This window comes from Takifugu rubripes, chromosome 12 (genome assembly GCF_901000725.2).
Source record: "Takifugu rubripes chromosome 12, fTakRub1.2, whole genome shotgun sequence".
In the NCBI taxonomy this organism is placed as follows: Eukaryota; Metazoa; Chordata; class Actinopteri; order Tetraodontiformes; family Tetraodontidae; genus Takifugu; species Takifugu rubripes.
Genome location: NC_042296.1, coordinates 8,211,791 through 8,226,186, shown reverse-complemented (window position 1 = coordinate 8,226,186; position 14,396 = coordinate 8,211,791). Strand labels below are relative to the sequence as shown.

Sequence of the window (14,396 nt, the reverse complement as noted above, 5' to 3'; positions counted from 1 at the left end):
ACAGGAGGCTACAGGAAGACCAGGACGTAGCCTGGTGCTAACTGTTAATTAGCCTTGGTGGGTTTTCGGGGCTGCTCGATTATCAGGTCCAATTGCTTAATGGTCTTGGTCCTACTGAGACCTGACCTGCAATCTGGCCTCATTCGACATGGGAGGGCAGTTAGGAGGGGCAGGTAGCCTACAAACTGCCCTCTGAGGAAGCCAAGGAGGCCAAGTTAAACTAGCGATGTTGAGGAACTCAGAGCAAAGCATCAAAGCCGAGAACATCAAAGACCACAGAGACCTGAGCCAGCAGCAGAACCAGCAGCAGAACCAGCAGCAGAACCGGCAGCAGAACCGGCAGCAGAACCGGCAGCAGAACCAGCAGCAGAACAAGCAGCAGAACCAGCAGCCCTGTGAGAGGATGTTCTGACTGGAGTTCAGGTCACATTTTAGACGATCCACCTGTGTCCATATGGAGGACAGGACCATATGGAGGACAGGACCATATGGAGGACAGGACCATATGGAGGACGGTATCCAGGGGCGACAGCAAACATTATGATACACTTCTGATGTTTTGCTGCTCCTGGATATGGACCATCAAGACCTGAGGGCTGGGAGGACCTTCTCTGTATCTACTGCAGGTCTGTCCATCCCAGGGAGACGGTTCCATCATCTGTGGTTCTCCTTCAGGTTTCCTAAAAGGGGTTCTAAGCGTTTTAGTGGGTCTGGAGGTAAAAGAACCCGAAAAATCAAATCCAGCAGCACTTTAGAGGAAGTGGGATCGAGATGACAGACTCGTCATAAACTGGACTTTGTTTCCTCCTGATGTTCAGCCGTAAAAATCTGCTGATTTTATAGCAAACAAACGTTCGGCCGGGAGCAGCTTTTACAATTTTCCACCCGTTTGGACAGACGAGAAGTGACAGGTCGGTCCGGCGCCTGACTCCGAGCTCTGATCTGAACGCTCAACGGCTCCTCAGTGGCCGTGCTGGGGGGAACCAGCAGGAAGCAGAATTTCCAGTCTCAACTCATGGAAAATTTCCATCTTAAAGGTGGATGCTAACAATGCTAACAGCTGAAAACACCTGGGTTCTCCTCCTGCATGGAAAGGAGGGTGAGAGGAGCATCTGGCCTCTCGGGATTAGAACCAAACACAGCGGAAATCTGACTTTCAGATGTTACTGACCCCAGTGAGATGAAGCTCAAATAAAGGTCGGCGCCCATCGAAATGAGTTCCTCTTCAGGTTCCCAAAGATCCACGACAGATTCAGGACCGTGTCGAGGCGGAGGTCAAAGGTTGCAGCAGGCAGGGGGGTCCGAACGACGGGAGGTTCTGGGCTCGCTCGGAGCGACGGGCGGAAGAGAGTGTCAGAATAATAAAAGTCTGATGGAGCAGACGTCACCGCTGATCAACATGATTCCCATCCTGGAGGCGTCAGCGCTGCTGTCAGAAGACTCCGGTGTCCGTCGACACGTTTATGGCAGAGCTGCCGATGAAGCCAACGAGTCAACATTATCTGTTAAAGACGTGAGTTTCAGTAGTTACTGTGGAACTTCGGCTCCCTGCTGATTGGTCCCGGTGTCGGTCGGGGGCGTCTGATTGGCTGAGACGCCGTCGAACCTTCATTGGTGTTCAGAAGCCTTCTGATGTGCAGTAAAGTTGGGAACCCACATTTAATCTGCATTAATCCGTTAATTAGAAAGGAGTGGAAAGATGATCTATTCCAGAAGGCGAAGGATAAAATCTAAAAATACCTCGGTGGTGCGGAGACGAGGTGCGTTTGGGCACCAGACTCAGGAGCTGCTGAATAATTGAGTCTGAATTATTGATGATTTCAATTCCACGTCTTCAACGTTCGGCAGGACGGTTGTTGAGAAAACACGAGATTTAAAGAGACTTTGTGTACAAAATAAACATTCTTCCACAAGATCGTTGACAAATAATTATAATTCCGAAGTTCTTTGGATCGGAGCAGGATGCTAGCTAGCCGCGTTAGCTGCCGAGGTTTACGATCACAAACAGCCCAGATCAGAACCTGCCGATGATCTGATGAAGACTGTGATTCCTGAAGGTGAAGAGAAGGTGAAGACCACCTGCCTTCACATTCGTGACGAGACCATAAAATGCTGCTGCGCAGCTTTAGTTGAATATTGTAATCTGATTTCTTGTAATCTGATTACCAGACTTCAGTCTGACTGCACAGCATTGCTACTTCAAAGGTGAACGAAGGGAATGATTTCCTTTGTAGCATCAGATTATCGATGCTCCTGGTCTCATTTCACGGTAACGCCTGAAAGTTCCTGCAGAATAAAACAGTTATTCCAGCTGCTGTTTGAAGATAAACCTCAAATCTCACCTGGGGTTCCTTTACAACCTCATGTACCAGACAAGCTCAATAAACCCCGTTTATGGTCAAATTAGCGCTGTGCTAACACACACGATACAGGAAAACATGCAATCCTCTTTGGTAAAATGCTTCAATATTTAAACAAAGCTCAAAGAAATGACCTCAATTGTCTGGTTGCCCTGGCGCTGTCTTTGTTCAGGCTAACGAGGCCTTTGATGTTTCTGGATTGATGGTATTGATTAGCGATTTAGCGGCGCAAGCGTATTCAGCTCACATAGCTCTACAAATGAAGCTGCTGGTGGGTGCTGATCATCCTAGAGCTTGTACACAGGAGTGTGTGCTGAAGTGGTCGTCATGGTAATTTAAATGCCTGTTTGTCTCCGTGGAAACAGTCGTCACCTGTCGGTACATCTGTCCAGGTGAGCGTGGTCATCTGGCTGGAGTTCGTCTCTTAGAATTAGCTTTGAGCATTAATGTCAGGGATGGACATGACAGGAGTTACGCTAACGTATCGCCGCCCTCTGGTGGTTGGTCGCAGTAAAGGAATAAATTCTCCGTTGCTCCTGCGATTCGTTTTTAGCTGCATTGGTTTAACAGTGAACCCACGACAAAAACCCAAAGTCGTTGTGTCGCTAACAAAAGAAAACTCGCCTCCTTGAGGCCACAGCGCCCCCTGTGGTGGCCGAATGTAGTGTCCTTTTTTAACGGACGTACAGACTGACGGACGCCTGATTCCCTGTTTCCACGTTAATGCTCATTAACAGGTTTCAGAACAAACAGCAGCTGATTGGTCGTTCGGCAGACAACAATCCACTTTAGCTAAATTCACTTTGCTTTGTTTGACTAAACGATCCTCCGGAGGGAAATAAAAATGCTCCATTGATCCGTTTAAAGACGGATCCTTCCAGAAACGCAGGTAAACCACTAAAGAACCAAATAACCTTGGAGCTAAGAACCAACCAGTGACAGGAAGTGATGTCAGAACTTTATTTTAGATCTTTATAGTCTTCATGTGTTTGGATGTGTGATCAGGTGATCAGGTGATCAGGTTTAGATTCTGGGTCACCACCATCCCTGGTTATCTGGCACCGTTCTGTCCCCAACACTGACGAGCTTCACTGGTTCTACTGGGACAAAAGGACTGGATCTACTGGGAGGGATGAGACTGGATCTACTGGGAGGGATGGGACTGGATCTACTGGGAGGGATGGGACTGGATCTACTGGGAGGGAATGAGACTGGATCTACTGGGAGGGATGGGACTGGATCTACTGGGAGGGATGGGACTGGATCTACTGGGAGGGAAGGAGCTGCTCTTACTGGTGTAAAGCAGCTCTATTGTAACATTTTTCATCCTAATTTATGGCGTCTGAACAACTAAAATTGCAGCAGATCAGAGGGGGGGGGGGGGGGGTGTTGGGGTGTTGGGGTGTTGGGGGGGGGGGGGGGGGGGGCTCTGTGGGAGGTGATGGTGGCAGTTTGACTCCTTCCAGAACATTAAAACGCATCTTTGGCTCCCACTCAGCCTTCACGTCTCTGCATGAATAATGAGGGCGGGGGTGATGGGGGGGGTCATTAGTGCCACATTAATGCACCACCTGAGGGGGGGCGGGAGGCAGGAACAGACACTCAGACGTCGGCTTCACGCCACTTTAACATCCTCAGGTGTTCCTCCACCCGCCCCTGGGCTCAGTCCTGGATGTGGAACTGTGTGTTGGGTCTGTTGGCCTCCAGCATCAGTTCGTACAGCTGCCCGACCTGCTCGTCCTGGAAGTGGCGCAGCTTCTCCTCCGTCAGGACGGCGCCGAACTGCACCGAGCCCCCTCGCTTCTGGGCCGCGTCCAGCACCTGCGTCTGTAGGGTGTCCCTGTAGCCCTGGGGGGGGGGGGTGTAAAAAACACATCTTTACTTTGTTATGACCAAAAATCAATAATATTATGGGATGTCATTTTGAGCTGAGCCTGGTCACAGAATATAGTAGGAAAAAAACGTGATGAACGGGTCTGGACGGAGGCGATGTTAACACGGCAGGGTGCAAATGAAGTGAGAATTGATCGGGGGGGTGAGATGGGATGGGGGGGGGGGGGGGGGGCATGTCCAGATCAGCGCCCTGGCCCAAAGTTCTGGTGATCAACAAAGAGGCCAATCAGGACGTGAGGGAGACTCAGGATGAAGAAAGGGGCCAGAACACCAAAGGAGCTGGTCCGGAGGCGCCGCTGCCTCCCGTGCATCCAGACATTCCTGGTCTTAATCTTCCTAACAAACATCCCTCTTTCTCCCCCCCCCCCGCAGCAGCTTCTTGGGCTGATGGAGACGATTTGTTAGCAGAGAATTCCCAGGGGGGCTCTGGAATAAATGGATTACAGCCCGACCACTCCAGGCCTGATCTCATTTCTGCTCTCGCTCCTCATCTGTCGCTGCTCTCCGGCAGACGGAGCAGAAGCGTTCCGAACGGAACCGGCGGTGGGGATGTTTCCACGCGTCACCTGTGGCGGCGCGGCACTCTCAGAACCATCAGGCTCAATTAAACCAGCAAGTGTTTGTAGCACCGCCACCCTGATTCTGGATCAGTTCAGCTGTGGTGGAGGCGGGGGGGGGGGCGGGGTTGAATGTCATGATCATGATCCACCCTACGAACTTTGTAAATACAGACTCTTGACTGTTCTTACAGATTTAAAAGCAACTTATTTCTTAGTTTGATCAATAATTCCAGTTAAAGACGGAACTACTTTATTGTCCGAGGCTCTTCCGCCCCCTCGTGGACACAAACGCCACTGCATCAGACAACCGTTCAACTTTTCTCAGCAATAATTTAAAAAATAAAGATTTGTAAAATTAAATAAATACACGAAAACATTGTTTGCTACGCTGACAGGACAGATGGGTCACGGACAATTCAATCAGGTATTTTAATGTTCGTCACTTTTACTGTAAATGTTTTTAATTTTAGATGAGCAAAATGTAAATTAATAGAAAGTACAAAAGCATTTCCGTGTAACAAAAAAACCTCAAATAAATAACCTTAAATTGCAAACTGACGTAGTTTAAATTTCTTTAGTATTAAACGTATTATTGTCATGATTTCACACATCAGGTTGTTACCTGAACTATAGTCAACATTCAAGGTAGTTTTCTCTGTCAACTGGACTGGGTTTCTTCTCTTGAAGACGTTTCGCCTTCTATCCAGAAGTTCCAGTCCAGTTGACAGAGAAAACTACCTTGGATACAATGACCTGGATGATTGAGAATCACAGATATAGTCAACATTTAAATATTTATTTGTCTGTGCTTTTGACACCGGAGTGATTCGTTTATGACATCTTCAAACCTACTTTAACGGTGGTGCTGATGTGGGAATAATAAAGGCGTATTTTGTGACCGGGGCTGCTGAATAAAGCAGTTTTTACCTCCCACTCCTTCATGAAACTCTTCACTTCTTCGCTTGCTGCATTTTTGTGTCTCCTGAATTCGTCTTTGACGTATTGATCACCCAGAGCTTTTAAATCGATCGGCAGGAACCGGTGAAGAACCAGAATACGTTTATACAGCGACCGAACCTTGGAGACGTGAGCCGAGGTTGCCATGACAACGGTTAATCCGGGAGAAGACCCCGAAATGATGGAACTAAAGGTGAATAGTTCTGACGGTCACATCTGGGATTCTTATTCAACACTTCTTCTTGCTCCTCGGTGAAATATCCGGGATCTCCGCTCGCTACCTGCAGCAGCGCCCCCTGCTGGAGCGGAATGACATTCACAGAATTTAAATGGTAAATATTCACCCTTTTAAGTAGTTTTACCACATTGTTTTTCTGCTTTGGTTGGAAGATTTCTTATTTTATTTCCTTTAATATATCTTGAGTATTGGGAAGGCCAATTAAATTGAAAATGTTAGGGTCCTTTTAGCAGGGAAAAGTGTTTAATGATGACCCAAACACAAGTTAGAAGAATTCTTGATTTTTTTATTGAACTCTCCATAATTAGGGAGGAATAGCCCCCATCAAATATCTCAGTCCTCAAATTAAACTGTCATTGAAATGTTTTTTAATCTGCAGGGTCCTAATTAAAGTCAGAACAAGCACAAAAAGGCCAAAAGTTTGATATTTTAATCCAAATCTGGATGCGCTGATATGAGCAGAGTGCATAACAGTTCACACATCTAAACATCAACATCACATCTGAACAGACTGACGATGAAATCTGCATTATTTCTGCATCCAAACAGCAGACAAACATAAAAAGGCTGCAGCAGGTTCTAAAAGCTACTATAACTATAAAAGAAGTGTACATCTCTGTCATTTGTGTCACCATGCAGGATAAAATGTATTTAAAAGCGGTGCCTAAATCCAACACTTGACTAATTTCAAAGAGCATTTTTATATTCATTTCAGCATCCACAGACAAACATCATTCAGTACACTGTGCAGCATCTTCCTGGCTGGGTGTTTTCCTTCGTCAATTTCATGTGGCTGCATGTAAAAACGCATAAACATGGAATATTCAGCAGAATTCAGGAAAAAAGAAACCAAAGTAAAAAAAAATCCCACCTCCAAAAAATAAAAATACTGCTCTATTTTAATATATGGCTTTATCCCCCTCCGGTCTAAACCTTCGCTCCTCATCTGGGGTAGAAAGAAGTGAGACTTTAAAGTGTTATTGCACTTTTTTGGTTCAGTGTGAAGATTCTGACACGACAGTTTAGTTACTGAGGATGGAAACAGCTGTTGGGCTTCCACATCCGCAGGTCCAGAAGAATCTGGTTCAGCTTGTTCATCCACAGATTCCGTTCGTCCTTCGTGTCGGCACTCAGCCAGTTTCTGCACAGGCACACACAAACATTTACGAGACATTCATCCTGAGCGAGGGCTCACCTGTGTGTTGCTACAGGGGGACACTCACTTGGTGACACACAAGGTGTTCTGACACTGGGTGACCAGCGTCTCCTTGTCGTCCTCCCTCTGAGGTCGGACTGTAATCAGCTCCAGGGTGTTGGGTCGAGCGCAGAACTCTCGGTTCACTGGTCCCACCTGCTTACTGGTGCAGTTGGCCAGGTTGACGCGTCCAATGGGGTTCTGACACCAAGAAGAAAAAACACGATGTAAAATGACAAGCCCGACACAAACGTGCCGTTTTTGTGCTTTACCTTCCGCTCCTCGTCGTCAGGATACTTCCAGTAGGAGATGCCGTAGCCAGACAGGACGCACCACCGTCGGTGCCACGCCCCAAACCCGCTCACGTCCTCAAACATGTTCTGAAAGAAGACAAGACGTCAGCTCCACGCCAGCGTGGTCATTGGTTACTCTGCTGTGTCGTCACTCACCAGAAAGCCCCTCTGCTCCACCCTGGAACCCACCTCACACTGCAGCTGCAGGTAGATGTGACCTTCTAGAGGACACAAGAATGGGACCTGCAGGACAAACACACATTCGTCCAATCCCAGCAGAAAGCACAACTGATGGGCTGTGATCATGTGATCTTTGTGTGATGTATAGATCCCATAGACAAAGTAGCAAACAGCTGAGAGCTCAGAACACACACACGTTTTTGACAGTTTTGGCTTCCATACCTTCTCCAGAGAAAATTTGTTTTTGCTGATGGACTCCAGGGTGAGTTTGTGGGAGCCGACCAGCACAAAGTTACTGGTACGAACAGCGTTGGGGCCTCCAGGACTCGCCACCACTACGGATGAGAGGATTAGCGGTGCCATACTGCATACATCAGTTATACACCTCTATTATATACATCTGTCATAAGCATCACGTTCACAAAGGCAGAGGTCCGAATTCAGAGTTTAACATGTATTTTATAAAACCAGACCAGGGAAGATAAACTGAGGGATTCTTGAGGTTTAACTTTCAAACGTTAAACTGATAAGATTCACAGTTGAAGGATCACTACTGACATCTGGATGTATCTCACATCCTCCTCATACCTGGAGTCTGGACGCTTTTCTGCAAAATAAGAGGGAAAAAATGATTTAATAACAGTTCAGGGGTTCAAAAAGATCTTAAAGATGTAGAAAGTTTAATGTGAACTACTCACAGACATGGCCAGAAATCTCTTCGGGGTGATGGCCTGAAAATAAAAACATTGGATTTTAAAAAAAAAATGGAGGGGAAAAAAGAAAAAGAAAAACCCAAACAGAACCCACAAGATTAAAAAGTTGAGGAACCACCGTGCTGCCAGCGCATGAAAACCCCACCAAACATGTGAGGATTTATTACAGATGGTTCATACCGACATACACAAATCATGGGCCTCATAAATCTGCTGCCAAATCATCTGCGCACACACACACACACACGCACACATTAAAACACACACCGTCCTCTTTTGGCAGTGTTCTACTCTCTTAATTCACCTTTGACTTGTTGGGTTTCTTCTTCTTGTCACTGCAAATTTCTCGTTTCTGCACCTGCAGATCAGACACCACCAAAGAAAAGAAAAATATTGATTTAACAGGAAATTTGTTTTCATGCAAGTGGATGAGAGACAATGTTGAACATTAATAAAACTAGTAAAATTCAAAAGTTTTAAAATGAGGAATAAACTGACCAGCCCATAAACCTCCAGATCAACTTCAAAGTTGCTAGAAACATCAGACCTGAAAGTAAAGAAGAGTCAGACGTCAGAACAGTGATGAAGAGCAGATGTCAGGTGACACCAGATCTGGCAACCTGCAGAGCAGCGGTGACACAACACGCCGTGCTCCGCCCACTCTACAGGTGACACCCCTGGTGCAGTTGGGTGGAGGAGGAGCGACTCACAAAGTGAACTTGGTGGGGAAAGTCAGCGTGTCGCCGCTGAGGCCGCGGTGGGTGCTGGCCAACGGGGTGGCCACCATGTTCTGTGCTCCAGCACGAATGATGATGAAGAACGAGTGTTTGGTGGCTTCTGAAATGACCAGGGTATAATTAATAGTCTATTAACGCCAGACTGCCATTAATAATCATATTAAAGCCATTGTTTATAAGCCACTAGGGTGTTTTTCTACCTGGTTTGTTGGCTGTAGAACAGACAAAGTCGGCCTTCAGAGGCAGCCGCAGCTCCTTCAGACTGATGGAACCTTTGGACGCAGACACGTTGGCAGAGTCTGGAGCTGCAGGTGTTCTTGTGGGAGTCGTCAGTTCTCCTTTCAGACGGTCCAGCTCCACCACCAGTGCCTCCCTCCTGGCAGCTACGCGAGAAGGTCAGAGGTCAGATTTACGGCGAGGCTCGATCCAGGCAAACACATGATTGAGAACAATGAAACAGAAAGGAGGATTGTCAGACTCACTCGCCACCAGCAGCAGCCTCTGAGCTTCGGCCTCCACCTGAGAACCTTTCCCGTGTTCTTCATCCGTGCAGCAGTTGAGCGCCTGACTGGCTTGATGAATAACCGTCTGCTGCAGGTTCATCTCGCTGGTCACGACCTGCAGAAACGACACGGTCAGGACATCTGCTCCTCACAGTTCTGAAGGAACTTATTGTCTGGAGCCCAAACCTTCATCTTTTGCCTGATGCTGAAGACACTGGTTCCTTTGGGTTCTTCTGCTCTCTGACAGACGTTCTCCTTTCTCACAATCACTTGTTTCACGCTAGGTCGTTCCATTTCCTTCAGGCGGGTGGACCGGTACGCATCAACGCTAACACAACCAACGAAACGAGACAATTATAAAACTTATAACAATATTTTTTCCACCAAATCACCATAAGGCATCACTGTGTCCTCTCGGAACGAGACGGAAGCTGCAAACCTCTGAGCTGCCCAGCCAGGTAACTAAAGGAACTGTGTGGTGGTGGTTCTATGGAAGCCTGACCTTTTCAAACACCCTGAAAGACACATGGGACTGAAGAAAATCACACCTGTATGGAAGCTTGTGATCTTCCTCCTGGATGTCGATGTAGTCTGAGGAGGCATACAGCAGGATTTCGGTTCTCTGGAGGCTGTCAGCTGAGGAGACGCTCTCTGGAGTGTTGCTCTTAATGAGGAACGAGCTGGCTGGAGTCGAAGTCTGTAAAAAAACACAGTGTTGCTGACAGGAACAGGAAGAACGTGTGTTGTGTGTTGTGTGGCGTGGTAACGCGTTGCACCCACCATCATCCTCCTCTCTGGACTCTTTACCACAGCAGCTACCGTCTCTGCCAGAGGAGTGAGGAGAGACATGGAGGAGATATTCAGAGCATCTTCCTCCTCTTGCTCCTCCTCATCCCCCTGGTCTTCACTCTGCTCCAGGATCCCTTCAAACAGCCCGTTGATGACATCAGAATTGATGGATTGGTCCACGTTCATCTCTATCTCCTTGACCTCCTCATCTTGCTCAGTGCTCCCTTCAGTTTGCTGGTCTTCAACAACCACCTTCCGAGGACTGGATGTTGAGGCTGGAGGTGAAGCCATCAACCCGAGACCTGAACCAAAGGGGTTTTGCTGATAAGGTAAATGTTTTTAAAAAGAAACCGGGCATCAGCAGAACATTGAACCCCACCTGATAGAGAACACTTCCTGGGTGCTTTGGTGTTCTCGGTTGAAGGTGGGGTGGGTTCATCTTCTGGCTCCAATGATGCACTTTCCTGAACATCCGACTCCTAAAACAACATTTTACAGTCACGTAACTGGAGAAATACCGATGAGTAGCTTCCTGTCCCATTAGATGGCTGGTGGCAGACCTTGACATCTGGGACTTTGTTGGCTTCTTCTGCCACCTCTTTGGTTTTCCACATGTTGTTCCCCTTCTGAAAGCGGTTTCGTATCTGAGCCAGCTCAGCCTCTCGCTCCTGAAAGGGCACCAGATGTCATTATTGTGATAAAAGCCCAGCACGGGGGCAGTAACATCAGCCTACCATCTTCTGTCTCTGAGTCAGATCAGCTGTGGTCGTGTTGGCAACCTGGGCCGCTCTGAAGCGCTCCTGCATTAATCTGCTGTTTGGTGTGACAGCTGATGGAGCCACACTGGGGACCTTGGCGTAGTCAGCGCCCCCTGCTGGGGTGTTCGGGTGGCTGCGCTCCTGGCACCGCTCTCCAAAACGCTCCAGAAAGGTTTTCACACCTGTAAAAACAGAAAAGAAACTTAACCTTCCACATAATGTGAAGGGCACAGAGAAGGTTTTCAACAATATAACTGCTTTTGTGCAACCACTCACCAGGAGCTCCGGGTGTCTTATCCTGGGAGGTGCTCGCAGTGGTGGGTTTGGCACGTTCAGGCTTCTGGGGGTTGGAGGTGGAGAGCGGAGCCTTGGAGAGGACTGGATTTTTCAGGGGATTCTGAGGCACCAATGGATCAGCCTTCTGAGGACTGGAGAAGGCTGTTCCCTGGACGGAGCTCTTCTGAGGACTGTTGACTGCTGCTCCCTGAATGGAGCTCTTCTGAGGACTGGAGAAGGTTGTTCCTTGGATGGAGCTCTTCTGAGGACTGTTGACTGCTGTTCCCTGGATGGAGCTCTTCTGAGGACTGTTGACTGCTGTTCCCTGGATGGAGCTCTTCTGAGGACTGTTGACTGCTGCTCCCTGGATGGAGCTCTTCTGAGGACTGGAGAAGGTTGTTCCTTGGATGGAGCTCTTCTGAGGACTGGAGACAGCTGCTCCCTGGATGGAGCTCTTCTGAGCTGGCCTGGTTACAGGAGCCTCACTCTTTTGAGTACTTGGGAGAACGACACGGCTCGACTTTAATGGAGAATATGCAGCCTGGTGAAAGATACAAAAACAGAATTTTTTTCCCCCACGTAAATACATTTGGTGTAGCTTTTTAAGGTTTACAGTCACATAATCTTCTTTGCAATTTCTTTAAAAAAAATTAATCAATTGATAATAATAAAACTGAATAATTGCTGTTCAGTTCTTGGCCGAGTACTGAATGACCACACTTGAGTATCACCTGTGTTTAAATTAGATTAAAATTAAGTTAAACTGGTTCCTCGGGCTGAACCTACCTGATTGGAGACGGTCTTGCTGGTGGCTGCAGCATCTCTCACTCCCGCCTTTGGAACAGTTTTACTTGGTACTTCTTTGGCTGCAGGAACGTGACTGTGACTCAGGTCATCTTCCCAGGATCCGATGGTGGCAGCGAGGTGGGCCAGTCTGCCTCTCCTGCCCACCGGTGTTCCAGAGGAGGTGGTGGTGGTGTGGGAAGGGGTAGGTGGGGCCTCGGCTTGTCTTTTTAATAGGGACATGGGAGTGTAGTCTGGAACTGCATCAGACGTATCTAAAACAAGAAACACACAGGTTTGGATGGCGATTGTGGACAGATGGACAACCCTACAAATGTGAAGTCAGATAAACAATCTCACCGCCAGCCCCCCAACACTTCCTCTGCTCCGCCAGCATCTGCAGACGAGACTTCATCCCAGCGGTAGATGGAGTCTGTTCTGCCACCACAGTCTCTGCTGCTCTGCTGCGTAGAGCCTCCGAAGCATCAGACACAACCATCCTCTCCGGCTCTGGATGGGGCTGGACAGCAGGCTGGATGTCCACCTTCTCCATGGAGGAGGCAGATCTGATGCTAGCGGGACCGACAGGGGGTTTTCTCTCTGTCGGAGGATCTGATAACTTAGGGGCTCCAGATCGCGCCATCACGGGCTCCTGGTTCTCCTCACCAGCTGCAGCTGGAACATTTTCCTCTGAGCACTTGCGCTTGTTAGGAGACGGCTTGGTGGACACCTGTGGAACTGTGGTGAGGAAGCGACGAGATGATCATTAACCGAACATCTCTACGTACAGCAAAACAAAGGTGTTTCCTACCTTTATCAACGGCAGACTCGCCGATCAGACTGTTGGTGTCCGTCAGCGGCCTTTTTGCCACCTGTCTGTTTGCAGCATTTGGTCGCTCTGCCATCTTCTTCTGCAGGTTTTCCCTACGAGCCCGAGTTCGCTCTAAAAGTTTCTGGTGTGACCAAGAACAATAATGTATCACTGGACTAATCCAGACTTTTCAAAAACATCCCACATTCCAAGTTGGTGTTTCTGATGTGCAAGATCATCTTTTTCTGCTGGTAAATATTGTGACGGGTTTGGATGCAGCATGTTTTATGATTCTACAGGTCGCCTCAATGGTGTGTGTCTCATCCATCACATCCACGAGCAGCCCTGGGTGAACACAAAGCTGTGCAACAGAGCCCACCACACACTTTCTATAATAGACATTCAAAGCAACCCTTCCGCTTTTAATAACGTCCGTGCTTCCTTCCCATGTGATGGGTCCCTCCCTCTATGCTGACAAGTCAGCTCCAACACCTTCCTGCAGCTGAACTTCAATGCCTGCACAGCTCCTCGGAGCAGTGTGGAAAACCTGATGTCACATTCAGCGTCAACATTCCTTCAGAATGAGCCACTCCTGCTGGTTCTGGATTTGAATTTCTAAACCGCTGCAGCTCTGGTGTGCACAGGGAAAAGAGCGTTGGACATTTTCCAATGCTGACACATTCCACTGCCTTACATGGCTACAAGGCTGTTTAGTACATTTACACTGCTGTGAAAAGCCCTTTACAATAATATAGACTGATTAGGACTACATGTAACTGGGGTGGGACCGCCTTTCCTCGAACATTATTCTAGGTTTAGTATCTAAAATGGACTTTTTGTTCCATTGATATGATTCTGATTTGTCAATAGAAAATACATTAATTCTCCCATCATGTTTATCATGTGAGTGTAAGTATCAGAAAAGACGAAAGACTTACAGAACTTTAAAAGATGAGAAGGGTTATTTCTGTGTTTTGGTTGAACTATCAGGATTATATTGCTGCATAACAATCTGGTCGTCCAACAGGACTAAAGCCCCCAAAAGATGATTTCTCTCGAAAGACCAGTTTGGGTCTTACTGGTTTTCTGACATCTGACAAAAGGAGCACGTGATATGTCGAGGTGTTACTAAACTTTCTATATATTATTCTATATATGTCCATTATGGACTTTTTGAAGACTCGAGGCCGTCTTTCTGGTATATCTAACATAATTATAGAAGCTAAAGTTACAGTTCAGTAGCTAAAAGTGATCAGAAACTATTTAGAAGAAGACGTACTTGATGCTATGGGAGGGTAGCTTAACGGATAACGTTAAAATAGTGAAAGTTAGCCTACATACCTCGGTAAA

The 14,396-nt window shown here is 47.5% G+C and overlaps 2 protein-coding genes across 3 annotated transcripts in view; both read right to left on the bottom strand.

Moving 5' to 3' along the window:
• Window positions 1-3,295: 3,295 nt before the first annotated feature.
• On the bottom strand, window positions 3,296-6,028 carry sdhaf3 (succinate dehydrogenase complex assembly factor 3). The gene is made up of 2 exons (XM_003969147.3): window positions 5,741-6,028; window positions 3,296-4,208 (listed from the first exon to the last, which is right to left on the bottom strand). Exons 1-2 carry the CDS (start codon window positions 5,915-5,917, stop codon window positions 4,023-4,025), a joined length of 363 nt encoding a protein of 120 aa, XP_003969196.1. The 5' UTR covers window positions 5,918-6,028; the 3' UTR covers window positions 3,296-4,022.
• A 245-nt stretch (window positions 6,029-6,273) lies between these two features.
• The window catches only part of anln (anillin, actin binding protein), an 8,268-nt gene continuing 145 nt past the window's right edge, over window positions 6,274-14,396 (bottom strand). Inside the window, exons 1-24 of one of the 2 annotated variants that reach the window (XM_011609246.2) lie at window positions 14,388-14,396; window positions 13,047-13,188; window positions 12,596-12,973; window positions 12,239-12,510; window positions 11,453-11,993; window positions 11,153-11,358; window positions 10,979-11,086; window positions 10,798-10,897; window positions 10,410-10,720; window positions 10,178-10,326; window positions 9,816-9,957; window positions 9,609-9,744; window positions 9,327-9,509; window positions 9,100-9,226; window positions 8,888-8,936; window positions 8,694-8,747; window positions 8,570-8,614; window positions 8,375-8,407; window positions 8,265-8,283; window positions 7,899-8,011; window positions 7,653-7,739; window positions 7,476-7,583; window positions 7,232-7,404; window positions 6,274-7,149 (exon numbers count right to left, since the gene is read on the bottom strand). The exon at window positions 14,388-14,396 is cut by the window's right edge and continues 145 nt beyond it. In XM_011609246.2, the coding sequence (XP_011607548.1) occupies window positions 7,035-7,149; window positions 7,232-7,404; window positions 7,476-7,583; window positions 7,653-7,739; window positions 7,899-8,011; window positions 8,265-8,283; window positions 8,375-8,407; window positions 8,570-8,614; window positions 8,694-8,747; window positions 8,888-8,936; window positions 9,100-9,226; window positions 9,327-9,509; window positions 9,609-9,744; window positions 9,816-9,957; window positions 10,178-10,326; window positions 10,410-10,720; window positions 10,798-10,897; window positions 10,979-11,086; window positions 11,153-11,358; window positions 11,453-11,993; window positions 12,239-12,510; window positions 12,596-12,973; window positions 13,047-13,188; window positions 14,388-14,396 (3,600 nt within the window). In that variant the 3' untranslated portion in view covers window positions 6,274-7,034. The remainder of the gene's footprint in view (window positions 7,150-7,231; window positions 7,405-7,475; window positions 7,584-7,652; window positions 7,740-7,898; window positions 8,012-8,264; window positions 8,284-8,374; window positions 8,408-8,569; window positions 8,615-8,693; window positions 8,748-8,887; window positions 8,937-9,099; window positions 9,227-9,326; window positions 9,510-9,608; window positions 9,745-9,815; window positions 9,958-10,177; window positions 10,327-10,409; window positions 10,721-10,797; window positions 10,898-10,978; window positions 11,087-11,152; window positions 11,359-11,452; window positions 11,994-12,238; window positions 12,511-12,595; window positions 12,974-13,046; window positions 13,189-14,387) is intronic. The other variant, XM_011609248.2, reaches the window with a different exon arrangement.